Here is a 27,346-nt window from a genome sequence, read left to right on the forward strand (position 1 = left end):
GCGCATTCAGTTTTTCCGGCGGAGGTGAGGGTGGTGTCTAGCAACACACACAATAATATATCTAAGAGCTTATGTTTACAATATGAATGAAATACCTCGGTAACCGTAGTGAATTTTGTTTTCGTGTTCTTTCTGGATGATAACATGTGTGAAGTCCGCACAAACAGACTATAAAAACAACAAAATAAAATTCATAGTTCAGTTTTATACCTTAAATGTAACTGTTACTGCCTTAGGTATCGTAATACATGTCAGTCTTATATTGATTAGAAGGAAACATCTTTCAGGTCCTATATTCATTCGTTGATGGTTTGAAACGATGACAGTACAACACACATACCACATTTGTAAACATTCCTTCTAATACACAGTAAAGCACGTGCAACACATTTATAGCCACTCCCTCTAATACAATTCGTGGTTTCAGATTATATGGTGGGCAGGACTTGGACGAGCTGACTGTTTAAAAGGACTGGAAATCGAAACGCCCCATTACAAGTGATAATGCAAACACAGTAAATGAAATACCATTTGGAGGAAATCACGTAATTGTTTTATGTGCATTGTGTATCAATCGATATCCCCATTCAGAGCGAATTGTCGCCTTTTAAGGTGGGAGCAACGACGCACAGTGACAACCATTCTGAGGGGAACTCTGGACAGTCTGGAGTGAACCAAAAAGTGGGAAGCCAGTTGCTTCGACTGGGGTACAGTGGCTTTATGCTATAATAGGAGCAACGACGCCCTTGATGATCCAGGTGAGTTTGATGCAACTATGACTTTTCTCACTCAAAGAGAATTACTCACTGTAGGCAAGCTGTAACGAATCAGGCTGACTAAAGGTTTTCAATTTGGCACCGAAAACCCAATTTGGACAATAACTCGTACTAACTAACCTGCCTAATTCATTTGGTAACCGTCTGCAAAACAGCTGAAGTAATTACTGCATCTCCATACCTGATTAAGATCACAAAATATTGACAGTTTTTGTCTCAGACTGGGACGCTTTTCGGCCAATTATATACGCTTAGTACCAAAAGTCACAAATTATATAGTAAAAAAGCTTAGCAGCCATAGAAACACAAATTTAATAGTTCGCAAAATCGTACGGCTTAACACCGTTGGACACGGCGATAGATGGCGATAAACGACGTAAATCCAGTAGCAAAGTACAGCAAAGATCATTCGTGTATAGTAAGGATGCCTCATATATAGATACGCTTCCTTGACAACAGAGAAATAATACTTTATCTGGGCGAAAATTTAAGCACATTGGTTTTGATTTTATATTAATTATGAGTAATAGCTGATAAATCAGTAAATAGTGCTATGTTGTCTTAGCATTTAAAGACATGTATCGATTCTTTCTGATGCTTGTTCATGCATAAATTACAAACAGAAACCGACTTTGAAAGGTCACTTTCAGACATTGAGAGCGAAAATAGAATTCTTTCAAGCAATTTATCTCCTAAAGATACAAACTATTTTCAGTTCTAGTGTAGACGTTATATAAAACTAGTCTCCTACTTACTGTATGCAATGAAGTTAATGCAAAATGAATGTTCTCTTTGATGAACAAGATAGATTCAAGTAAGCAAACAATGAAATGTTTAGTATTACCATCATCTTGTTCTTCTGGTCTTATAATACTGTAACGTGAAATATATATATGAAACAAATTAGTTTTATTTATAATTTGCACTATATATATATATATATATATATATATATATATATATATATATATATATATATATATATATATATATATATATATATATATATATGTCCTTGTGTTGCATTACACAAGGCATTTCCTTATTTCTCTGTAGGATTAGAACCGTACAAACTGAACACACACACACACACACACACACACACACACAACAACAACAAACTGCAGTTAATCATTTCACACTCTCTTTACAAAGGGAACTCACAAAAGGGGATTTATAACTGAACAGTTAGCTCACAGACTAAAAGCATTTAAATTTGACGTAAGTGAAAATAATACATGCTGATAACAAGAAGGATGACAGATAAAGTAAACACTAGCAGCCAAGCAGAACAATCGGAGTTATTCAGATCTGAGGTTTGGTCTTGAAGTAATTAGTAAAGATACCTTTTCGATATTACCTTCTTAGTGACAAGCGAAATGAAGGGTTAGCATGGAGTATCATTGTGGTTAGCTACCATATACGATGATATACTTAAGTTCATTCTAGGTTATTACATTTAGGGTAAAGATGACAGTTTGCAATCATTACAACTGTATTGTAGTGTTGCTTGTCTATCAAGAAATGAAAAATATGGTTTTGAGAGTGAAAACGGGGATATATCACATCAGTACCCTTGAAAATGAATCTTTCACTCAGAGGGCAATCAGATAGCAGTCATTCAAATATGCTAAAGTGTTTGCTTAACTTAGATCTTTTAGCTTGTCACTATCGTTACAATTATATTTACTTCTAGATTATAAAAATATATTTAAAACAACCTGCACGCGTTCTGTTTTTTAAGCTATGTTACCCGTATAGACGACAGTATTTATCTTGGCTCTAACTTGCATCATTGTGTTATGACCTTAGGTCTCACTGGACAGTTTATCTGGTGAATTTTCCTCCAACGATGGCCAGTTACAGAAAAATGAGAATAATTTTACATTGAAGATACAAATAAAAACAAACTAATGATTTTTGTAGAAAGCATACATGTGAGATTTTGACTGCAGTAATCAGGTTAATTCCTGATGCAGCTGGTGGTTTTTATACTGAACCAACACTGCCACCAACCTCTAAATGTTACATTCATTTTTGACAAGAAATAGCTATTTTGAATATTTTCCTGTGACAAGGCAGCTAAAAGAATCAGTATGTGCCTTATACATGAATAAAGTTCACTAGTACTATAACAAATTAGCATACTTTTCATCACCCCTCAACCATTTAAATTTTTAGATATTTACCTCTGTAGCAGACACACATAAATACGTAAGCCAAGTTGGCAGCTCATTTGCAGCCCAAGTTACGCATTTGATCTCCAATACTCATCTAACTGTGACAGGCAGTCACCAACAAGCCAACCTATTTCCAAGCCTAACTCAAAATAAATCTAAACCACATTATACATTTAGCTTATGTGTGAATTTATAAATGTTTGGCTTGTGAATTAGGTTCATGCCTTTTACCTTAAAAATTGGGGGGGGGGGGAGGGTCAAAATACGAAACTATCCAGTGAGACCTTAACAACAGGTGTTTGCAATGGATATGAATACCAGATAAAATCCGTACCACGCTGATAACGATCCATCAGCTATAGTAATCGTTGATGTGTTGCATGGCATTATTTTAATATTTGCATTGTGACATGACCCATGCTCAGTAGCGTATTAATGGCTGGGGTCGGGTCACAGAGCGGTTGCCCCGGACGCCTGATGTCTTGAGGCGCAAAAAGACCCCGGGCGCTAGAGGTCTTGAGCACCAAAACCCCTTTGGGCCTTCATAGTTGCCCCGAGCGCCATTTACCATACGGGTAGATGTTTATAATATATACTACGTAAATCAATTATACAGGCCACATATCTGAGACTGATATTGGATCACCGTAATTTAGTACTTTCATATCTGTTAGTACTACAACATTTAAATATCTTCCTGATCATGTTTCACCAAATTTGATCAGTATCATTCCGGCCTTGACATCTTCCAGCCAAGATTTCATGGCTAGCTGAAAATTACAGCTGGCGTTTAAACCAATGTTGAGTAGGTGAGTAGTCTAATGCTGGCCTTGACCTCTTGACAGTCCTATTATAGCACTGAAGACGAAGCATTAAATACTAACGGTCGTCACTGAAAAAGAACAATACTGCCACTTGTGAAAATTCAAGTTTGATCTAAACGGCTAACTTATTTTATTAGATAGTCTAATCCATTTGCACAAAAATTATATATATAAAATTGTGTTTTCGTTTTTTGCATGATATTGCCGATTTCTATTCCAAATCTTTGGGCTATAAAGTAATTCTTACAAATGTGTAGGGTACACCTCTCTCTCTCTCTCTCTCTCTCTCTCTCTCTCTCTCTCTCTATATATATATATATATATATATATATATATATATATATATATATATATATATATATATATATATATATTGCTTTCCCAAATAAATCGCTTTAGGATTAATTTTGCATTGTTTGTATTGTTAATTTATTTATTTATTTATTTATTTATTTATTTATTTATTTATTTATTTATTATTTTTTAAAAATTTATTTATTTGTGTTTAGGGTTGAAGTATTAAACGACGGCTATGGCCACTTTTCAAAGACCCTACATCGTCCATGGCATTCGAGGATCTGCACCTGGCAAACAAGTAGAAGTATCCCAGATTATTATTATCCAAGAATACGAGAAAATGAGACAAAGAGCCTTGCAAGATACGTCCTTCAGTATTCAAAGCGACCCGCTCTACGTATCTAATGGTGCAAAGATACGCACCAAGATCTATCTCAACGGGGATGAAATAGGAGGGGATCGGTGTATGACGGCCTTCTTCGTCATCATGAGAGGTTTAAATGATGCACATTTGATCTGGCCATTCGATGGTATAGTCGTGCTTGAAATATTCAATAAAGAGACGAGTGAATTTGAATTTGTGGACAGTTTTGTGTCCGATCCTGCCAGTGTCTGCTTTAAAAAACCTAGCACAGACAGAAACATTGGTTATGGTTTTTTGAAGGCAATACCACACCATGCGCTCGAAAAAATGATTTTAAATAACATGTTAATTTTAAAATTGTCAGTCATTACATCAAACTGAACGATGTGAATGCCTTGTATATTTTCATACTGTCATGCTTTTATCAGCAATACATTCTTAAATTAAAAAGTAAATGTAAATTTCATTATTTTTGCGTGGGATAAAAGTATGGCAGATTCTGTAGGATGTTGTAGACTATCTGTAAGATGATACAGGCATTTTCATTCTTAATGTTTATGAGATGAAGGCAATTTTAAAGTATTGATGCGATTGCTTTACACATTAAATTTCAGTTTTATGATTAATGTCGTGTTTTCTTTCAAGGACGAGAAATACCCCGATGGTTTTTATATGTTCAGTATGGATTAAAGTTTTGTCCTCTGATCACAATTGTCGAAAGACTGCTTAGACATGCTCTCAAAACTTTACTGTCCTTAAATGTAAGCGTCTTGCTTATTATCTCTTGATTTATGTCGAGAGGGTTCGTTTTGTTTTTTAATGTGCGATATTTAAGTCTGACAAGGTGTCATCCACTTACGAAATACCATCTTAGCGACCACTGTAACATTCATTCAGAATGTTTTCCTTAATAATCTTTAGTAGTTTAAGACCACCTTCGCCGCCTCCTACCCCCACCCGGAAGATTACAAAAAACCAAAAGAAACATCCAAACGGATCATCCATCTTGTTGAGTTGAGAAACTCAATTGTTACGGATTAAAGTTAGTATAAAATACATTCAGAACGCAGTGGTTTCGAAAATGAGATTTACTTTCCAGAGACGGTCTATTGTTTCCCTACAATCTGAATTTGCTACAGCCGCGCTGGCTTATATACGATTCACCAATTATCTAATTTAAACTTTTTGCAGAAGAAATATGGACAAAAAAAAAGTAATCCCCCCACTTGCCCTTTTTATGTTTTGTTTGGAACCAGTAGAATTTGTTTTGGAAATTCTTAGGATCAAGCAATGTTTGCAAATAAATTTAAAGCGATTTCCATGTTCTCTATGGAACCTGATTGCACGTCACCTGCATACGGTACATATTAGTCAGCAGTCATATATTCTGCTTAAATCAGGACAAAGAAAAGGAAGAAAAAGAAACCTCGTGAACTTCCCATTTTTTGCATATGTAGCTTATGCTTGAATGATCTTGCACAGGTACATTTCTCTTTTATAATATTCGTCAAAACGGATATCAGTCTAGCACATTAAGGCAGAAATATAGGACAAGTAAATCTTAACTTATTAAGAATTATGGCACTCACATATAGAGAAATAGATAGATGGCCTGACAAAATTACAGAACAATTATAATTTATAAATGTGTATAATTTACTGAAAAATTATTGGTAAGCCGTACAATTATCTTCTGATTATTGGGAGTTTCGTGTAGGTGGGAGTCCTTAACTGCTTATCTTTTATTTTCCTATTCCAATGATGTCTTTAACATGTGTTATGCCAATTTGAAGAATTTGCTAGGATCTGCCATTTTCAAATGTTTTCTGTCTTTTGTTTATAAAGTAATTCCCATAGGAGGAAAGTAAATGTTTTTGTTCTTGGTTTTTGATCAATAACCTCAAGGAATAGATGAACAATAGTTAGTAGAAGTACTATGATCCTTTCTAAAACATGACAGGCAGCAACGTTTTCCTAGACATACCCTAACTATATTCGACTATGTTCTTCTCTCGAGATACAACTAGTTCTAAATGGCCAAATTGTAAATAAATTTAGTAGGTGCAATACGATTATAAGAGCTTATTATATATTGAAGATACACCCCTTGAAATAGTTTCTGATGATCTGCCTATTTTTGCGGGATTTTCCTGTACCGTTTTCATAATTTTCGACCTCTCAAACTTACACTAGGTATACGAAAATGTGAAAAACCTTCCAAACCTAGACATGTTACGTATATCAGTTTTCACGAGTCTGATGTCAACAATACGTTTTCAGTGTTCTCTCAGTTTCATTGCACATAAGTACAGCTATTTAACATAATTAGTGTCATGTGAATATTTTATTGTTACATCTAAATATAAATTTAATGACGGTAATGAGTTTTACATTCATATGCAGCATAACTTTATGAGTATAGTATTATTATAATTACAACAGCAATAAAGCTGAAATTTACACTTAAAAATATTATCATATTTACAACATTAATTTAATGACATAAAATCTTACATACGAGTATCATGTTCTCATAGTTGAAAGGACAATTAACTATATATGCTACCATTGTTTTGGGGCCGATGTAAAGGCGTCAAATGTTATGAACCAATTATAAAATAAGTGTAAGTTTCGAAAACGTTTCAAAATAGAAGTATCATTCGATCCTTGGCATATTGACATATGAGTTACATTGCTGTTTTGGGCTTTGGAAGATCTGATTAGAAGGATTTTAAACCGGCCGGCTGACAGAAATCCAAACGATTAATTGCAGAAAAGGTCATATCATGGCATTAGTGAACTTGTAAAGGAGGACACTGTTTGCACATTTACTGGACTGGATGGCTGTTGTCTTGTTTATGGTGAGTATATGTGCCTTGCATTCATATTAATATGGGGCACACTTAAGTTCCGTCATGTTTCCCAAACTGTTTTCCAGGATATGAAATTTTTCGATGAGAACACTTATTTTTTATCATTAGATACGATTATATCTGGCAGATCATTTTGTGTTTTCCTTCTCTATAATTAAATGAATTTTATCTAAACTCATAATATTTATTTGTCATATCATTGATGTATTTCTTACCTGTTGCTTCGTAAAATATTTGAAATGTTTTGAAATTTAATTTTTTTAAATATGGAATTGAATCTATTCCGTCTGCTTTAATAAAATTGTGAAATTTAAATGAAATGTTCCACGGATGAGAAAATGTGCTTAGAGCGGATTTATATCTTGAAACACAACAAGGCATCAAGCGTATTCTCGAGTAAATCAAATTCAGGATGCCTTAATTAATTTTTTTTAATACAAAATAAACGGTTTAAAGAAAAAGAAAAAGAAAATCGTTGAAATTGTTTTTCATATATTAAAGAACTAGCAAAGGTAAAAATAATATAATAATTAAAAATATATTACTTGCCCTCAGCAACATGGTTTCAATTCTTTTCTTTTTTTCCTTCAAATTGTTTTATTTGTTTACTACAACTGAAGATTTGCATCAAAGTGTACATGGCATCATTCATATTCTGCGCAAAATGTCGTGGTTTCCTTTAAATCTAAAAAACTTCTCAAGGATTGCACAATTGTTATTGTAAGTTACAAAGACACCCCAGACAGAGTGGAAAACGTTATTTCTGGATCATAAAAAAGTATGCGTAATAATCTGAAGTAAAATTATATGGATAAAGGAAATTATTATTTATGCTGGAGAATTTAATTCGTTCCATGCTGAGAGTCAAACTCACGCACGCAAGATCAAGGAATCCATTACCATATACTTCAGTAATATGTATTCGTTCTTCAATTTCGAGATGACCATGACGTCATTAGCTTTTTTTTTTTTTTTTTTTTTTTTGACTGTGGGTACGTGAGTAGCCGATCAGGCAATTTGGGCACACATGAAAAATGAAAAGGAGATGACGCGTGAGTTCGTTTGATCGAAGGAAACTTGCTGGGATTTACGCTACTCGCGCTTCACCAATGCATCTTCAATTCTTCTCCGTTCAAAGTGTGTAGATCCAGTGGAGGTGAGACTGCACTAGCTTGTGAGGAAACCTTTAATTAGATAAAATGATTATGCCGTCTTCTGCTTGGTAACAAGAATTTAGTTTTAGTTTTTCTTAACTAGATTGAGTGTCAATAAATTTGGACCTAATTAAAGTACGTTTCTTCATGGATAAACATCTTTTTAGATTTAATTTGTGTAAACGAAAAGAACAAAATGAATTTAAACATATGCCTTTTGTCATAAAATTTATCCACAGTATGTATGACTATAGTAATATAATATTTATGGTGTAGCGGTAATCAGTTTGGATTGTGGTTCTTGTTCGCATATATTTTTTATATTTCTTACATGGGACGAATTAAAGGTCTCAAACCTATATAATTATACAAGCGTCTTTCTAACTATAATGCTTTCATGTAACCATTTCTCCCAACATACAGTGTGGGATACCAAGCTAAGCAATTTCCACTCTGCTAAAATTTTGGCGGGATTTTCCTGTACGGTTTTCATAATTTTCGACCTCACAAACTTACACTAGGCATACGAAAATGTGAAAAACTTTCCAAACCTAGACATGGAAAGTTTACTTGGAAATATAGACTGTATCAACATGCGTTTGATATCAATTTATATCACGTAATAGTATCTACGATCTGACAACAGAATAGCTTGCTATCGTCAAATACTGTTCATATAAAATGACTTTGAATATTGTACATGCAAAAGTTTCACATTTCAGAGATGTTTCCTGTCTTTTTCAATCGCAAAAGGACATATAAGCTGTTTAAAACATCCCAGTTCAGATTATATTTAGTTTCATCGATCCGCTCGGAGTTGCAAGATACTGCAATAGTGATAGCTGAATTTATGCATTCTCCAATCCAGATTGAACGTTATAACCATGGAATGGAAGGATATTACTAAATTACAGGAAACGTTTCGTTGTCTTTATGCTGAAATACCAATGTAGAATCGTACAATTTTAACAAGATGTACATAAATGGAGCATCTTGATATTTTTTTTAGCTAATTAGTAAAACCATTTTTATTCAATAAATAATATTTAGTGTGGAGATAAATCCTTTTTTATTAGGCTTTTTTTTTTGTCTTTTTTTCGCAAAATTATCTGACTCCGAAAATTAAAATAATGACACCTGTTAATTATACTCTCCAAAACGAACATTACATAAAGTTTATGATTGTTTTAAATGCAGTTTGTGCTTGAGTAATTTGCAGTAAGGAAAAAATTTGGATTTTATATATATATATATATATATATATATATATATATATATATATATATATATATATATATATATATATATATATATATATATATATGTATGTATGTATGTATGTATGTATGTATATATATATATATATATATATATATATATATATATATATATATATATATATATATATATATAAAATGTAAGCTTGCATTTTAAAAAATTCTTTCAAAGCGAAGTGACAGGTAGTTAGCCCTTTCGTTCTTGTGAAACGAAGGAATATTTATTTCGATATCTTATCAATTCACTGCAATATCACTGCAGAGATACTGCTTATATAATATGGATATTTAAAATTAATTTATAGAACAGTCCTACGGTATGATGGGTCTGTTCAGGTTCAATATCTACACTTTTTCAGATCGCAACTTTGTATGAATTCTTGGATCATAATACCTATCACAAGCATTTGTTTCCAGTTTTCCTCTTGGCACTTGTATTCCTACTCTCGCTGTTTGTGTGTCTCTCTCATTCACTATGCGTGTTAAATAGTTTTCTGCTTCCCCAAGGATCGCTTGTTTTGTTCAAGAAGTGATTTTATCACGAGATCTAAATAACCCGACAGGGGATGTTATAGTCAACTGTTTGAACCAAGCAGACTTTCATGACATATTATAGTTTTAAAGGCAAATAGTTATACGCATTATTTTGGTAATTATTATATTAGATCAGATCAGATCAATTAAATGGAAAAAAACAGTTCCTCAATTGCATGGTTAGATTGTCCTTAATACATAGAAAATCTAGAGTTGCTTTCTAGGTTCTCTTCAAAATACTGTAGTACTTGACCATGCACTGGTCCCGTGCTCCCACTACGCCGGTAAAGGTGGGAAAACTATAAGCTTTATACTTATTAATCAAAAACCATATCATATCCTTTGTGCAAGCATACAGTCGCTGACAGCTATTGTGAAACCACTCTCACCTTCTTACGATCTCACCTTCTTTGAGAAATAGATTAACTAAGTATAACCTTGAAATTAATGAATCAATTAACATAATATATTTCTTTGCAAGCCTACGGACAGACAGTAAACATGAGACAAAGCACTGTATCACTCAACTAATTTTACATTTTACCCATGCAATTTTGATATAAGTATCATTTCTACAAATTCTATTTGATATAAACGCATGCTCTAAGATCTAGTAGACATCAAATTTACGTAATTAAATTAAAGTTCTAGCTGCTAATGAAGAATGCACTTCGATGAGCAAATAAAAAAAAGGTTTAAAAATCTTTCGGGATATTACCATTTTGATGCCATACGTTTTTAGTTCAGGTGCATGTTTAGTACAAGAAATCATCCGCATATTACACGATAAAGACAATTAGTTCAACGTCTACCGACGTTACATTCTACCTGGTCAAACTTTCATGAAACGTCCTGACTTTGTGCATGTATGTTGTTCGGGTTTTCCGTAGCCATAATGGGGAAATAACAATATTAACAATTCAACAGATTTATACATAGGAATAATCTGATATTTTCAATAATTGCAACAGAAAGCTGTATATCAACTAGACTTGATTATGAATTGGTTGAAGAGCCATACTCTGAGTTGAGTATTATCTCTATATGAGAAATGTTATGAAACCGTGGTCTGATTTTATTAAACGGACTTAACATTACCCGTCTCTATTGTTACATTTCATCCCAGTCTAAATCTTAACACTCTGGGACACAAAGGTGTGGATCAATATAAATTCACACAAAACGTGTTTTGTCCAGTTCTGTGATACCATTAGGAGTATGCTTAACAACTGAATTTCTAATTAGAGAGGTGCTTGCAATTTATTTTAAAGAGTCGCATCAATCAGGATATTCTTGTGTTCCACCAACATACAACCCACCAATGTAATGGTATGATACAGACTATGAACATGCGAAATCGTTGGAACCAATCGCGTAATTTCTTCCAAAAAGTGTGTCACGTGGTCATGACATCACACACAAAACCAAACTCAGCAGCTGTAAATATGGCGTCAAAAGATGAAAATCGACCATCAAGAATGAACACTGGCGTGCCCAGTACTTCTGGAAGTACACATTACCAGAAGTTACGCAGTGAGAGCAGTGAACAGGTTTGTATTTCAATTTCTTGAAAAGATTACACCAATGTGTGTATTATAGACGTACCAAACAGCTGCCAATTATAAATTATCATCTCATCCGTACCCACCCACCCACCCGAAATGGCTGGTCTATTAAAGAAAACAAAATGTGATTTTATTCATAGCCGTTTGAAAGAGGAAATATTTTAGAATTCTAGCAAGTTACTCCTTTCCCATGGATTATGTTGTTCTAGTTTAAAACCTATATTGACAATTTGAATCGTCCTTTAAAACTCCTAACAGCTGCCGTTTACCATGTCTGGAAAGACTATAAGCACTGCCGCCGTGTATATAATTTACTTAAAGCTATTCGTAGGCTGCCGCATACCTCGTAACACGATATACGTAATATACTCATTACCCGTATTTCGATATTTGCAAGTTACTGTTTAAACTTTTACAAATAAGAATGTTTAAATGAATATTGAGTGACTCTCATTGGTGGAAAGTTCAGTATTGTCGCCCAATAATTGCACTTTATTAATAGTTAACTCATTTGTATGACATATCAAATTAAATAATGAATTAAACAAGACTCCAGCTTCTTAGTTTATTTTATAAGGTTTATTTAGTATAAGCGGTATGTAATACAGCATATGGTATAAAGGTAAATTCTACGTAAATCTAAGAAAAGGAATAATATACTCAGACCAGTATATGAAAATGTTACTTTATGGCCCTGTTTTATGATCTTTTCCAGTGATAGTAATCACTTTAGTTCTCAATAAAAGAAGGTAAACTAATTTTTGCACCAAGATCAATGAGTTGCTCTGATAACATTTCCTTTTTTAAATTGGCAATCCGAGATAAATAGTCATACAGTATTTCATATGATTTGAATACAGAACTCTGCCAACCACTCAACATACTTAGGTAATAATGAGACATCATTTTAAATGTCATATTTATATCTAAGACAAGATTTAATGTTTGTTCCATCTTCTTCATCTTGTTTTAGTTGAATTTAGCATCAGCTTCCAGAGTACAAGTAGGGATATGAAATTGGTTAGTTTTTTCAATATTTTTTGACCAAATTAGGTTGGCTTTTTAAGGCATGTACTGGTGTTATGTTGAATACCCCCTCCTCTCTCTCTACATACATACATCCATAAATATGCTCAATGATTGTATACAGTGTCAATAGCCTAGTGGTTAGAGCATCTGCCTTGGATGCGTGAAGTTGTAGGTTTGAACCCCAGTCGAGTCATACAAAAGACTTAAAAAAATGGTACTAACAGCTGCCTTGCTTGGCGTTCAGCATTAATAGGTTAGTGTTAAGACTGGTTGTCCTGGATTCAGACATAGCGGTATGACTGAAAACTTGTAAAAGCTATTGTTAAAAAAATAATAAACACCCATATACAGTGTTATACACATGTGGCCATACTGTGTTTTTTTATTTATTAATTGGTTAGGTTAAATCACTGCATGTAAACTTCCATCTCCACCCAGCATTTTATGAAGGATATTATTTTCTTGCAGGTGCTTGTCATGGGTGTTCCATCAGACCGTCCAGAACTTGGTATATACACAGCAACAATGCAGCAAAACAAAGGTAGTTCTCTAAGTGTGCATTGATTATCCATTTCCATATGACTAACAGAAAAGTTTTAAATTACTAAGCAACTATATTTGCAGATTGTCCTCCATAACAGTTCTGATACATATAGTGCTTTCATTAAGCTTTGGTTTCTAAAGGCTGAAATAGTTTTGTTTCTGTTGTTTTATCTTCACAAAAGACACTTCAAATATTGTTCAAAGTGGAGAGGTAAATGAGTTGTTACTATGATGAAATGTCCATTAATGCATACAGTGTCCAAGAAAATGTTTCTAAAATTAATATAAATGCTAGATTCTTGTATGGTTGTATAAAGTAACTTAAAATTGGTATGCAAGGATCTATCCTTCAAATCTCCAGGTGTTTCCAACAGTTTTAAAGTTAAGAATGTATAAGAGACATTCAGTGAATGGTGAAACACTGGAAACTCATAGTGAAAACCAAACTTGAGAGGATATGACATCTTATTGTGACAATAAATATAATCATTTAAGGCGCTGTGACTGATTTAAAAAATGATGCAAATGCAGTGTTTTGTAGTCAAAACTTATCAAATCATTGGAATCTTAGCTGTTTAATACCAGTAGTTTAACCCTGTGCAGGCCTGTTATGGATTGATTACTTCACAATAGTACTTTGGTGACATTTTGTTTTCACCCCCAACATAACAAAAGTTGACAAAAGATGTATAAATGGATTCCATCTTGCCATCTGTGTATTAGACTGTCAAGCACATTTTCAGTTTAAGAGCATCATTCCCAAACAATTCAAAATATCTTTTATAAAACTTGTTAGCCTTTTTAAGCTGTTGATTCTGATGTGCCTTTTGCTATTCACAATTTTTCTTTTTGAATATTTGTAAAATAATTTTTCCATGTCCTTGTCCATCCATCCATTATCCTCACATTTATTTGTCTCACCACAAATCATAATGTGTTTTAATACAGACTGTCAGGGTTGTTAACCTGTATGGCTTGCATTAATTAGATAAGATGTAAGCAACAGAAATAACCTTTATTATCCATAACAGAATACTATTTTTGAGCTAGTTCACCATCAAACTCACCAAATTTGTCTGCTATGTAAGCATTATACATTTTCATGGACTTGAGCCTGTTAACTAATATTAAATTTGATTTTGTTTAATTCACAAGAAACTACTGTTTCAGGTTAATATTCCAAACTAAATGTTAATGTAAGAAAATATATTTTTTACAATAAAAAAAGTTGAAAGGGAAATATGTTATAAATTGATAATGATAACCATGCAACAGCACATCCAGAAAGGAACCTGCATATATTCTCACACATTAGTTCATGAAATACATATTTCAATATTTTGTATTATTCATGGTCAGTACTATTGTCATTTTCATGCTTTTATAATTCCCTTGCCCTGTTAAAACAATCGGGTTCAACAAAAAACATTAGAAGCCTTTATATACAGTGGCCCCCCTCTTGAATGTCTCTTTGACCGGTGTCCACCCACTTTTTATGGCCAGAATTCCATGGCACTGAAGAGTTCCTGTTTAAAAGTATCCCCAAGAAAGTCCACCCCTCAAATGCAAACAGCAGCAATTATAATTGTGCACAAATGTAAGATTCTCACTTCACAAGTGGCAACATTTTATTTTAATATGTGTCCGAAACCAATATTTGATTGGTACAGTAAGTAACATGATTATCTCTTCTGATGTCTATTTCCCAATGTCAGGTTTGAGTGTACCACTAAGGTTAATATATAATTATCTATAAATGCCAGGATTACAAAATGGTCTTCATGGGCTAAAAATAGATTTGTGGATTAGCACACAGGAAGAAATTAACCTTGAACAGCACTGAGTACCAGACAAAGACCAGAAAATCATGAGACAACTCATGCATCACTTCCTTTATAAACTAGGCATTTTGTCCACAAAAGTTTCATCTTCATAATCAATTGCAGTACTGTACCATTAGCAAAAAAGGAAAAAATCATTAGAAAACTTTAACAGTTCATCACGAAAATGGAGACCTATTACTTTAAAAGAAAAGTTAAAGTCATTCGACTCAACATCCTTAGCGGTGGTGTGTGGGGCCCAAATCGCTTCATGTTGGAAAGGCTCCAATCCAATACATTTTTTGTAACAGATAAGGAGGATATTCATCAGCATTGGAAAATGGAGTAAATGGAAAGAGCATTGTATATGTACCAAGATTTAAATGACATTTTTGAATGTTTCTGCAATTTGCATGATAAATATACCTCACTTGCATTTCATTCTTAAGTCGAGAAAAAGAATTATTCAGTTGTTCAATTGAAATAAGTCTGTTCTTAAGACAAGAACATTTTAATAATTAATGCTGCTTTTAAATGAAGATGTTAAATGCTTTGAAGTTGTATGTAACTTTCTTACTACCGTACTATGTACATTCTATACACTTATGCACAAAACATTTAGTCCTCAATTGAAAAGGCCACATAATAAGAACAGGGCCAGTGTGTGTATGTGTATATATATGTATATACATACACTTCTTATACATTTGAAAGATCCTTTTATCTTCAGTCAGTTTTGTTAAGGTGGTGGATAAGATGTAGATACGTAGAACTAATAATATATTGGTGGTGTGAATATTTCTATAGATAATGATGAAGTAAACAGTTGTGTGCAGTGTCTGTAAACTGCCACAAACTGGTTTTAATTATATATGATCTTTTTATTTTGTGTGTTTACAGAGTGGACTTCCAATCTCAGACGTAACATGAAATTATGTCATGCAGCAGTGACTCGGCAGTCAGCTTTTTGCCATCTTCTCCAAAGGATAACTTTACCAGAAACATCTTACATGTTCCTTTTGGAGAAGAGTATGATGGACATGGCAATAGCAGGATTGTCAGAAGGCTATGCATATCGTGTTGTATTTCGCCAGGGACGTCTGCACTATTTACGATTTTTTTTAAAGCGGCATTTTCAGTGGATTCTTTGAAAGCAAAGGTAATCACATCATCACAACATTATAGCTACATTTGAGACTCGTGAAAGCAAATGCTCATGCTTTTGGGACATTCAAACTGGCTCCAAATTACTGGATGGTTAACTGGTGATCAAAGAACAGAGTACATTGTGCTTATGTTTGTAAGCATTTGTCAAATTCTATTCTACGACATCTCTTTGTAATTGCATTTATTCTATATTTGACCTATGACCACCTTAAATAAACCACAGGGGAGGGATACAAACTATCATACCCTAGTTGCAGCTATAAAAGTATAAAAATGTATGTTGAAATATCAGTTAAGTTAGAACAGTGTAGTTTAAAACCTTGTTTATCCCACTGATAGGAAAGTTTTTAGAAGTTGAATTTGTAGTTTTATTTCATTTAGCATTAAACTGAAATTAAGACTGTCAGAGAACAGTTATTAATCTTCTGATATGTGTGGTTAATGAAAGCACATTAGGCTTACAGTAATGTTATCTTTAACATTGTCATTTTGTCAAAATTTACAGATATAGCTTTTTTATCAGGTTATCAGTTTATACAAATATTTAATGTTCTTTTCTCCTTGTTAAAGTCAATCTATTGATTATATATATATATATATATATATATATATATATATATATATATATATATATATATATATATATATATATATTTATATATATATATATATATAATTGTATTGCATCTGATAAACATTGTTAACTTTTCATTCTGAAGAATTATAGTGGATGAGTCTTTGTCTGCATGATTTGTTATCTCCAGAATCGAGGCACAACATTTTACCTATAAATCTTTCTCTTTCAAGGTTTGGATATTATCAAACAGGCGCTTGAATGTGATAGAAACGAGGATTTTTTTTGGGAAAACATATTTACATTGGATGATATCAAAGCAGCTGAAGGAGAATACTTTAATTTGCTAACCGAGAAACGCAAAAAGCTGCCAGAGCCAGGTTTGTGCATTATTCAAGGCTTTCTTCTTACTAATACATGACCAAATATACCTGTAGCTTGCCAGCTTTCTAGTTAATACTGAAGTGTTTAGAAGCCACAAAATCAACTATCTTAAAACCTAACTTTGAACAAAAATGAAGTGAGAACAAGATAGGCATTGTTGATGTGAAATGTGAACAGAAGATTGTCTTTAATGTTTAATAGTGCATTTAATTTTATACTTTGTAGTGTTGGTACCATAGTAATATACACTTACCAACTCCTACTTCAAGTTTGAGAATACAGCTTAAACAGAAGAATGTCTTGTAGTGTCCATAAGACAAGTACATCATTTGGATGTCAAGTAATTTTTATTTCAAGAGGTACATGAGGAAACAAAGTAGAACACATGATCTTATGAGTGATAAAAATGGAAAATATGTCATTTTATAAGAGAAAAGTAGCCAGAAACCAAAATGGCAACAACATCAAAGCAATTTAACCAGACCTTCAAATTGTTAAATATTAAGCAGCTACAGTAAGGAAACAAGTAAGATAAAGTGAATGACATCCACAAAGAGCACTAAACCTGCAAACAAAATTGCACCATTCATCCCAGTAAAACCTTTATACTTTATGTACATTTTACAGAAATTTAACATCTATACCTTGTATATTTTACCATGTATATAACTTGCATCGAAATAGTCACGTTTAGTTCTTTTGACAGAGGGTATGGATCTTTTTTTGTGCATGCTGGCAAGTAGATGCATGCCATAACCTACATTTGATTGTCTGTGGTGAGCAAGTTTAACACAGTAACATTATGCTTATAGTGTTGTTTTTTTTTTTGTTTTTTTTTTTTGTTTCATTACAGAGTCAAAGAAATTACCATCCACAGGAAGAAGGTATTCCGAAATACTGTTCCAAAATAAATACAGTATTAGGAAGTCGTTAGATCATCTTCTTCATCACATACAAACAAATATTTTCAAAGAAAATAATTTTGAGTGTATGGGGGTGATGGTGTACATAGAGAAGAAAAAGAGCTACAAAGACAAGCAGAATGCGAAGTAAGTATTAAGAAGAAATGCAGGAAATCATTATTACCTTTCCATCAGTCTTTCTATATCCATCTTTCATTTTCCATTTGTTATAACCATGCCCATATGCTAATTCATATATGTCTATCCTTCCTTCCATTCAGCACACTGTTAAGACAATTAGTCTCTCATATATTTATATGAGTTGCCATAAAACATGTTATATGTACTGGTCATTACCTAAATATGCACCAACTGTCCAGTCACTTTGCACCTGCTGTTGTTGTAGGGTTTAACGCCATTTTTCAGCACAAGATAGGCTATACATGGCGGCCAGTATTAATGGTGGAGGAAGAACCCGGAAAACCCCCAGAAAGAACCACCGACCGACGATAAGCTACCAGCAAGCTTTCTCACATAACCACATTATCCGAATCCGAGACTCATTTGCCCCTGCAATTTTTATTATATGTATTGCTCTTTCTGTAATTGAATGTCACAGTCTTGTTAGTACAGTTAGCATGGGTTGATGTGACACAGACTTTTTCCATTGGCTGGCGTGACCATCTTGTGTGAAAATCAATTGGCCCTGCAGAAAATCAACTGGCTCTCCCAATCAGAGAAAAATAATGATGGAGGAAAATTTAATTGGGCCGATGGCCATCAATTTTAAATGACCTTCCTCAGAACCCACAGGTATTCGTCTGGCAAGCCAGCAACAAAATTGCCCCCTGAACTAGTCCTTTTGTTTTTAATTGGACTAGGAACTTGGTAAATCCTATGGTCATTATCAGAAGATACATATATTAATGAATCAGTGTGCTTCTGCAATTTTTGTTCATTTTTCTTTTGTAGATTAATGCAGTGCATGATACAAACTTGTGAGTGCAAATTGTACAACTTCTTTATGGATTGTAATGAAATTCAGTACAATATTATGTTCATTAACAAATAATGCATATATCAAATCACTGTTCCGCTAATTAAGTTTAGAATTATTGCCCTTTATTGACTTCAATCTAAAGACAGTGCATAATATAATCTAATGAATCATCTAATCTTTCAGATTTCATTGGATTGCCATGACATTTGGAAAAATGTTTTCATCATTATCGGAAGTTGCATACGTTGACAAATCTCTGCTGCTATTTCAGTTAGAGCTAGTTACTTTCTTAGATTAATGTTTGATAGGATTTTGTGAAGTCAGCTTGTCTCACATTTTTCATTGGATTGCCATGTAACTGCATGTTACAGTCATCATTTGAAAATGTTCATATAAACAGTTCACTTTGCTTTTGCAATTTTAGTCTGATGTATTGTCGTGCAGCAGAATGCATTGTTAAAATCTTGTCAGTGCTACCGATTGTGGTGCCTTTTTGAAAGGATCATGAAAATTGGCACGTGTGACAATATTCATCTAAAATTGCATGTACAAATCTTTGTGCTCCCATGATATTTGTAAGGGTTGTGGACATTTTTGGATTACAGTGGATACAGTGTATGACCAAATTTTGTTAATGCAATTACTCAAAGTATTTAGTGGATTGCCCTGAAACTTGGTACTTGTTCAGCTCATCATGAGAAGACAAGTTTCTTTACAGGCATTTCACTTGCACTTTTTTAAAAACAGTTGTGCACTGTTAAGCTCTACGCGTCTTCATCATGGGCTAGGGGTGTGATGTTGAGGAGGCATTGGTATATTTATATGATCAAATTGCTCACATTTCCTCTAGCTGTGAGCATCATTGTTAGTAGCCTTTTCAAAAAAAACCAAATACAATTCGTTAGGTTAACTGCATTGTATGTGAACTTGATTCTTTTAATGAGTGTGTCTTTGCAGCTCAATTGCTGACTTAGTTATTGGTCTTTTTTAATAAGAACTGAATCTGTACAATACCCGTTTGATAACCTAATTACTGGAAGAAAAATTCGATATTGTGTTTGTGAGTGATCACTGTTACATGCTGCCATTCAAGTATGTGCATGATATTGTTGAAATGTGACATGAGTAATTGACTTATGATCATTCTTGCAGGGTACAAAATTGATTGAGATCTCATGATGGGTTTGGCTTTACTATTTGCAATCTGTAACAAATACACTAAAGAGAAAAAATTGGTACTTGAGATTTTCAATTGCTTTTGTAGTGTAGTCATTTTGCAGGGTCTTACGTTTTGCATAAAATCTCCATCGAGAAATATTAATCACAGATTTGTTTCAACTAGCATGCAGTAAAAGAATAATATGTTTTCTTTTCCTACATTTCAGTTTTTTTTCTGCCAGTAAATGATTTGATGGGACTGCCTTTCAGGCCGCTTTTGAAACTCACAGAACTGAAGTTTGTATGTGCCAACAAGTTACATTCTCAGATGTCTTTGTTCCACTTGAATATCCAGTTTCATGGGATCAGCAGCTTCAATATATCTCCATGTTTCCAAATTGGCATAAATGGCAGCACAAGACAGTTTCTTATTCCCAGTGGCTATCAATTCCAGATATGAAAGAAAAGTATAAACCTGCTTCACTAAGGAATCAGGTGCTGTACAATTTTAGAGAGGGTAACATGGATAAGTTCTATTCCATTTGCTCCAAATATAAAAACATTGCCTTAGATCCAGCTCAGTCTACTTCCACATTTGAAAGTTTACCCGAGTCATCTGATTATGGTGACATAGTTCCCCCTGCATCCAAACGCAAACGTCATGAACCTACTTGACGTTTGACAATTGAAGAATTGATGACAAACATACACACTGTAGACCCTCAGTTTTCTTCAGAAAATATAGCTGAAGAAAGATCTTGTTATGATAAATTCAAATATGCAATGATTGAAAATGGTCATGTAATTTGGCGACGTAGTGCAGCTAATGTGAATATTTTTACAATGAATGAAGTTAGTATGACAACTGGACTGTTTCAGGAAGACTGTTATGTTCATTTGACCAAAAAAGATATAGGTAACTGAATTGTCTTGTAGCTGTGGAATGTATGGCATATTACTGCAGTTAGCCGCAATAAGTATACCTCAGGAAAATCTTGATGAGATAGATCTGAGTGATGTGAAATGCTGCCATATGAGACTTTTTAATGAATTGATCAGAGACCATATACCTTCTCTATTAAATAATTCTTCCAGGTCAGAAAATAAGATAATTGAAAAACTTGAAGCTGCGAAAGATAAATTAATGAGCCTATTTGCCAGATGCCAACCTCATCTGATAAAACTTTGAAGTTCTCAGTGTATTCTGATGATGACAAAACATGTACTTTTGTTCATATCACTGACAATAGACTATCTTGTCAGTCTGGATATTGTAATGCACTTTATTCATCTTCAAAATGTAAAGTTCTCCGTCTTGACAATGCTGAGACCCTTTGTCCTCACCTCAATCAATTGAAAGTCCATGCTAACACATGGATGGATCTACTGATGGGATCAGGCCAGATACAATTACAGTGGTGTGTTCTTGGCAAGGTACTTTGCCCCAATAAACTACATTGTGTTGATGTTCTGTAAAATGCCAAACCAAACTTAATTTGGGAGAATGTATTTAAAAGAGAATGAAAATAACTAATATTAAATAAGGGTCTATGGTAAAATGCATTCAGGTAGCTCAATATTATGCTCGTGATCACATCAACAACTGACATAAATCATTACAACAATTATACAAACTATATGCATGTAACAGAAGTAAATTACCTGTAATTACCATTTATTATTGGTTACAGTTTTAATTACATAGTCACCATACATTATTTTTCTAGTGTATCTTTCATCAGCTCTCTTACTTATTATGAGTGGGAATGTGAACATACTGTTTGAGAAAAATATATGATGTTTACATGAAAAAACTGAGGTTATCTATCAGTTTTGTATGGAAGAGTTAGTGCATTATCAACTAGTGTGTAATAAAGGAAGGATAAATTGCTTGGAGAAAAAAAGTTATTGCCTAAAGAAAACATCTGGAATACAGAATAATCATCGTCTTTGTGACTTCCAGTATTTGTGTGGACCAAGGATGGATGTACTTTCATTGATTGACTATCATACAGAATTGTCATATGCATATTACTTATTATGGAAAATTATACAATATATGTACTAATTGCTTATCCATAATTTAAATCAAATTTCATTCTAAAACAATTGTATCATTGTCAGATTTTTCTGCACATGTTAATGGGATTCAGTACAGGTTCAGATGGACCAGGACTAGACAGTTAATATCACATCCTGTACACAATAAATAAAAGTACATTTACTTTGGTTATGCTGCATCTTCAGGAAATATTTGTCACATTGCAACAAGAAATTTGGTTAAAGTTTGGTCCTTGAACATTCACTCTCTGTTCATCCTTTTCCTCAGTCATATTTGAATTACTTAAAGTTTTGTTTAATTGATTGATTTCAGGTAGGATATGTCTTTCCTAATGGAGAGACAATTGCAGTATCCCATATTTCCACTGTATATACATGTCATGGACCTGTAAAACACAAGGTATAAATTTTTGCTTTATTTTCTTCTTTCAGTGAGCTTCAGTTCATTGATGATGAACTAACTCATCTTTTAAGTAACCACTTTATTAGAAAGCATGGCATTTTTATTTGTTCCTATCTATTCATATCTCTGTCTTTCTGTCAAAGATTGTTAGCATAAATATGCACACAAAAAACACTTTATACCGACAAATGAAAAATATGTTGTTGCTTATATTGGCATGCATAAGTCCTTTTTATCAAGCTAAGACGTATCGACTAAGTTATGGGGATGTGGGAGAATAATTTTTCTATTGCTTTACAAACCCAAATCTAGTTCTTTGAAAACTCACAAATTTCACAACATGCATTAGCATCTAATTTTATGATATTAAAAGATTGACTTCAGTGGTCAAGACAGTGTACTTGCCTTAGTGTTTCCAGCAGTATAAAAGATAATAGTCTTAACTTTTTATCAGTGAGGAATCTGTTTTTACATTTGTTTGTATAATGTTTTATTTATTTGGTAAATGATACATTTTGTGTGTGTGTGTGTGTGTGTGTGTGTGTGTGTGTGTGTGATTTTATATTTAGATTTGTTATCACAGTTGTTTAAGTGTTAATCAGGATTCTGATATTTCTTATTTTGTATTTAGATTTGGTATCGCCGTTGTTTAAGTGGCACTCGGGATTGTGACATAGGTCCAGGAGAGAGAGAGGCCATCCACTTTCTTGCCAGGGATACTGGAGCTGGCGATGAAATTGGCTGGGACTTTGTGGACCATGTTCTGAACTCATATATTTCTTTTGGCTTCTATTGTACAATCATGAATAGCTTCTACAAACGTGTCAGTCATAATTCTGCTTCTTTTATGTCAAATAATACTTTTATTGCTTGGTTTTTTTCCTGGATAAGTAAGTTCAATTTAGATTATAGACAGCCTTGTTCCATTTGCAAATTTAGTCCAAAATTGTTAGCTGCTGATGGAACTAAGATAGGCATCAACATTCGACATTCAACAGTTGTACCAATAGAGACTCCAACGAATGACTTTTCAATAGATCCTTGTCATCGAAGGAATAAGAGGGCTTTCATTAGCTTTGCCCAGGGTGATCATGATTCAAAGGATAAAGCTCAGAGTAGAAATCACTTACTCTACCTTTCTAAGAAAGTGCTTGGTACCTTGGGCAGTGCTAATGAGCTACCTTTAGAAGAGGAAAAAAACCGAAATGATATTCTGTTACAACATGTTGATAGAAACTTTCACTCACTGTTGAATATTTTTATGCAAAATGGTTGTAGCAGCCGAGTATTGAGAAAGTTAGCAGTTCTTTTTATGATACTGTCTTCAAATCATTCCATTTCAAGCATTATTCCCTATCGATTTGTTGACGACTTCCAATCTATTTTGAATTTACTTAGGAAAAATTCAGATTTAGACATAAATGTTATAAACAGAGTTGCCAAGTTTTCTCCTGAAATTAGAGATGTATTATTTGCAGTCACGAATACTTGTATATGTTCAGCAACTTTAGAAATTTTGGACCATCTGGTGTCAAGAGTGAAACAGCTTTTTTCAAACTGTAAAGAACCAGACCAGATTAATCCTAAACCAGGTAGTTATAATCCTGCTAAATTTGGGAGAGCATATTACTTCACCCCACCCCCCGGTAAGCAGTTAAGAGACACTCCAAAATACACAATGGATAAAATATCTCATAATAGTACTTATGATGATGAACCTGCAAGAGCTGAAGAAAAATGCCATAAAAATTACCCTGAAGTGGGAAGGAAGGGTACAACATACTTATTTCTCTGGTTTGACCCACAGCATTATGGGCATTGCTATGGATATTATATGATACCAGGACATGAAGGGAGAAAAGATCCTGCTTGTTCTGCTTATGCATACATGGAAAATGCTCCAGAAGAAATATTTTATGATTTTAGTTGCCAGCTTGAGGAGTACTGTTTGAATAAAGAACCTGGTTTTTGGAAAAACACATTTTTTTTCATGATACATTTCATGGCTTTTCCCATAAGTGTCCACCAGTATACAAGTCATCACGTCTCATGTTGTTAAAAGAAATTAACACTGAAATATGTGAGCAAACAAATGCTTTTCTTCAGCACATCAAATATTCAGCAAGAGCTATGGGAATGGGTAAATTCAATCACTACTTGCAGTTTTTTATGCACCAATGGAGCCAGAAGAAAAAGAAGAACTTCTGCAAAAAATGTACATTAGCTTTCAGTTATGTTGGTTGATACACTAACCACACTGTACTTATATCAGTCTAGTACAACAAATTTAATATGCATGATTTACTGTGCAAATGGATGTACCATATTTGAGCAGATTATTGTCCCTGTCTATAATATGCATCTTAAGACTATTTTAAGGCAGTTCTCTTACAAAATGGATATATTTATATTGCAAGTTGTTTGAGAATAAAATATGTTGACAGTAGAATAAAATATGTAGATCCTTCAAGTTTGCTGGTTTTGGATAATCTATAAATATTTTGATATGTTTGTTACGAATTTCAGATAGTGTTGTGGTTAGCACATGATATACCAAATCTGTTCTTAAGTTAATTAAACAGACCAGTGGTAAAACTGCAGTGATTAGTATTTCATCTATTTTCCAAGACTCTTAAATTGAGTATACATTGAACATGTTGTCCCCATGCATTTGTAACCTGTACAGAAGTGTCTGTACCTAATTATAATGTGACACATTGTCCCCACATATTTGTTACATGTAACAGTCTGTCCTCCTTTATCATGCGACAGATTTTCGTACAGCATTTTTTTTTACAGTTATGTGGAAAAGTGTAAAGTCGTATACATTATCTTTTCTTAAATTTAAAAGAAATTAATTCATATGAAACCTCTTTGTATCATTTTCATTCCCAATTGTTTTATTGTGGTCATTTTCTAAGATGATTTGATGCTTAAGGATTTTGTAGACTTATTTACTTCATGAAAATACCCAAAATGTTTTTTCTGTAACTACCAATGTAATGCTGATTATGTCACTTATCAGGTACCAATGAGTCTTCTGTCATAGATTTAAAGTGGACTTTTTTACACATTTTTTTGTAAAATATGAATGTTAAGTTCAGAGATTTTTAAACAGGAAGTAATAGGCATATGTTTTTGGTAGAAAAATATTTCCTGTACATGTATCAGTTGCTGTGAGAAGAATGGAATTTTATGAGAGCGTGTGTTCTGCTTAAGGAAAATTTAGACTTTACATGATTGGAAATTATGTCTTATAGTACTTTGCCTAATGCGTGGTATTTCCAGTGTGTGTGTGTGTGTGTGTGTGCTTAAGATTTATGTACCCCAATTACAATTCTGGGTAAGAAAGGTTCATAACCATTATACAGTTAAAAAGGAATAGAATATACTTGATAACATGTTAGGCTGATAACTTGTAAATAGACATTTTTATTTTCGTGAACTGTACTTAAATCATTTTGTTGCATTTATAAGGCTGGTCATCTCTGGAAAATAATGCATTTATGTTTTCCATAACAGTACTTGGATCCATGCATTGTTTAGGATTTGACATGCATTTATATTTGAGATCTGTATTATTTTGTTCAGTGAATGGTTATTGTTTGTATTTAAGAATTGTAATGTATTTGAAAAAGAGCAAAAATAAATGATTTGCTTGTTGTGAATGTGTTGATATTTTACCATGCAAAATATGAATAAATTGATTTCTCATTCATTGGAGTAAATTTGTATTTACATATATGATTTATGCTCTGGTCATAAGGCTGACATATTATGATGTCAGTTGATCTTTGACTGTATTCATTTTGGCAAAGTGGTACTAACTGTCCTTCATCTTAAGTTAAAGAACTATGCAGATTCTTACACTTTGGGTAAGATAAGCCCTATTGAATTTGGGATCAAGATGTGAAAATAGTGTCTTCTGTACATTATGTTTAGTTCAGGGTAGTATACCTTGACCAATGATTAAAGTTATTTATAACCACTATAATGTACCATGCACGGTATTCCTGTTATGTTATTGTTGCCATACTCCTTGAGTCCATCTGGCCATCTTCCCTGTCTATGATTAACACAGATTTCAGGAGTGCAATGAAAACTTGCACTGTAAGTACATCTTTGGATGGTGGTATGTTGTACATTGAGATATGTTCCTGTGACCTTCTAAAGAGTTTATTTAGCTATACTAGTCACAGCACAGAAGAGTTTATGGGATGATCTGTGTTGTCTGTCATCTATCTGTTTATGCTAAGATTGTTAGCACTTCTGCTACTCCTAAACTATCTCAAGTATTGCCATAACTTTACACACACACACACACACATTCATTCTCGGGTCTAATTGATCCTAAATGAAAATGGTGCCACTCAAACATCCAATACAGCCACCACAGCAGACAGCGTTTTGGAAAATATTGTTATTACTGTATTTCAGTGAATGGTAAAATAAACATGCGTT

At 33.4% G+C, this 27,346-nt stretch overlaps 2 protein-coding genes and 1 long non-coding RNA gene across 3 annotated transcripts; all 3 read left to right on the forward strand.

Annotated features, from left to right (window-relative positions):
- Positions 1-500: 500 nt before the first annotated feature.
- On the forward strand, positions 501-5,067 carry LOC149805662 (uncharacterized). The gene is made up of 2 exons (XR_016414965.1): positions 501-758; positions 4,290-5,067. It is a non-coding gene; the product is annotated as an uncharacterized LOC149805662 (long non-coding RNA).
- A 6,570-nt stretch (positions 5,068-11,637) lies between these two features.
- Positions 11,638-17,348, forward strand: LOC149805663 (uncharacterized). The gene is made up of 4 exons (XM_089950309.1): positions 11,638-11,829; positions 13,342-13,414; positions 16,137-16,395; positions 17,211-17,348. Exons 1-3 carry the CDS (start codon positions 11,686-11,688, stop codon positions 16,385-16,387), a joined length of 468 nt encoding a protein of 155 aa, XP_089806435.1. The 5' UTR covers positions 11,638-11,685; the 3' UTR covers positions 16,388-16,395; positions 17,211-17,348.
- Positions 16,677-26,601, forward strand: LOC149805664 (uncharacterized). Its single transcript, XM_089934589.1, has 5 exons — positions 16,677-16,710; positions 17,211-17,357; positions 18,215-18,410; positions 22,796-22,882; positions 23,517-26,601. Exons 1-4 carry the CDS (start codon positions 16,677-16,679, stop codon positions 22,797-22,799), a joined length of 381 nt encoding a protein of 126 aa, XP_089790715.1. The 3' UTR covers positions 22,800-22,882; positions 23,517-26,601.
- The last annotated feature ends 745 nt before the right edge of the window (positions 26,602-27,346 follow it).

This window comes from Sinohyriopsis cumingii, chromosome 2 (genome assembly GCF_028554795.1).
Source record: "Sinohyriopsis cumingii isolate HCF-2022 chromosome 2, ASM2855479v2, whole genome shotgun sequence".
In the NCBI taxonomy this organism is placed as follows: domain Eukaryota; kingdom Metazoa; phylum Mollusca; class Bivalvia; order Unionida; family Unionidae; genus Sinohyriopsis; species Sinohyriopsis cumingii.

Bases quoted from the DNA above. Each gene is read 5' to 3' on its own strand.
- LOC149805663 (XM_089950309.1), top strand. From the start codon at position 11,686: ATGACATCACACACAAAACCAAACTCAGCAGCTGTAAATATGGCGTCA. The intron at 11,830-13,341 runs GTTTGTATTTCA...ATTTTCTTGCAG, and splicing joins GCAGTGAGAGCAGTGAACAG to GTGCTTGTCATGGGTGTTCC. The intron at 13,415-16,136 runs GTAGTTCTCTAA...GTGTGTTTACAG, and splicing joins AACAATGCAGCAAAACAAAG to AGTGGACTTCCAATCTCAGA.
- LOC149805664 (XM_089934589.1), top strand. From the start codon at position 16,677: ATGTATGTTGAAATATCAGTTAAGTTAGAACAGT. The intron at 16,711-17,210 runs GTAGTTTAAAAC...TTCTCTTTCAAG, and splicing joins ATCAGTTAAGTTAGAACAGT to GTTTGGATATTATCAAACAG. The intron at 17,358-18,214 runs GTTTGTGCATTA...GTTTCATTACAG, and splicing joins CAAAAAGCTGCCAGAGCCAG to AGTCAAAGAAATTACCATCC.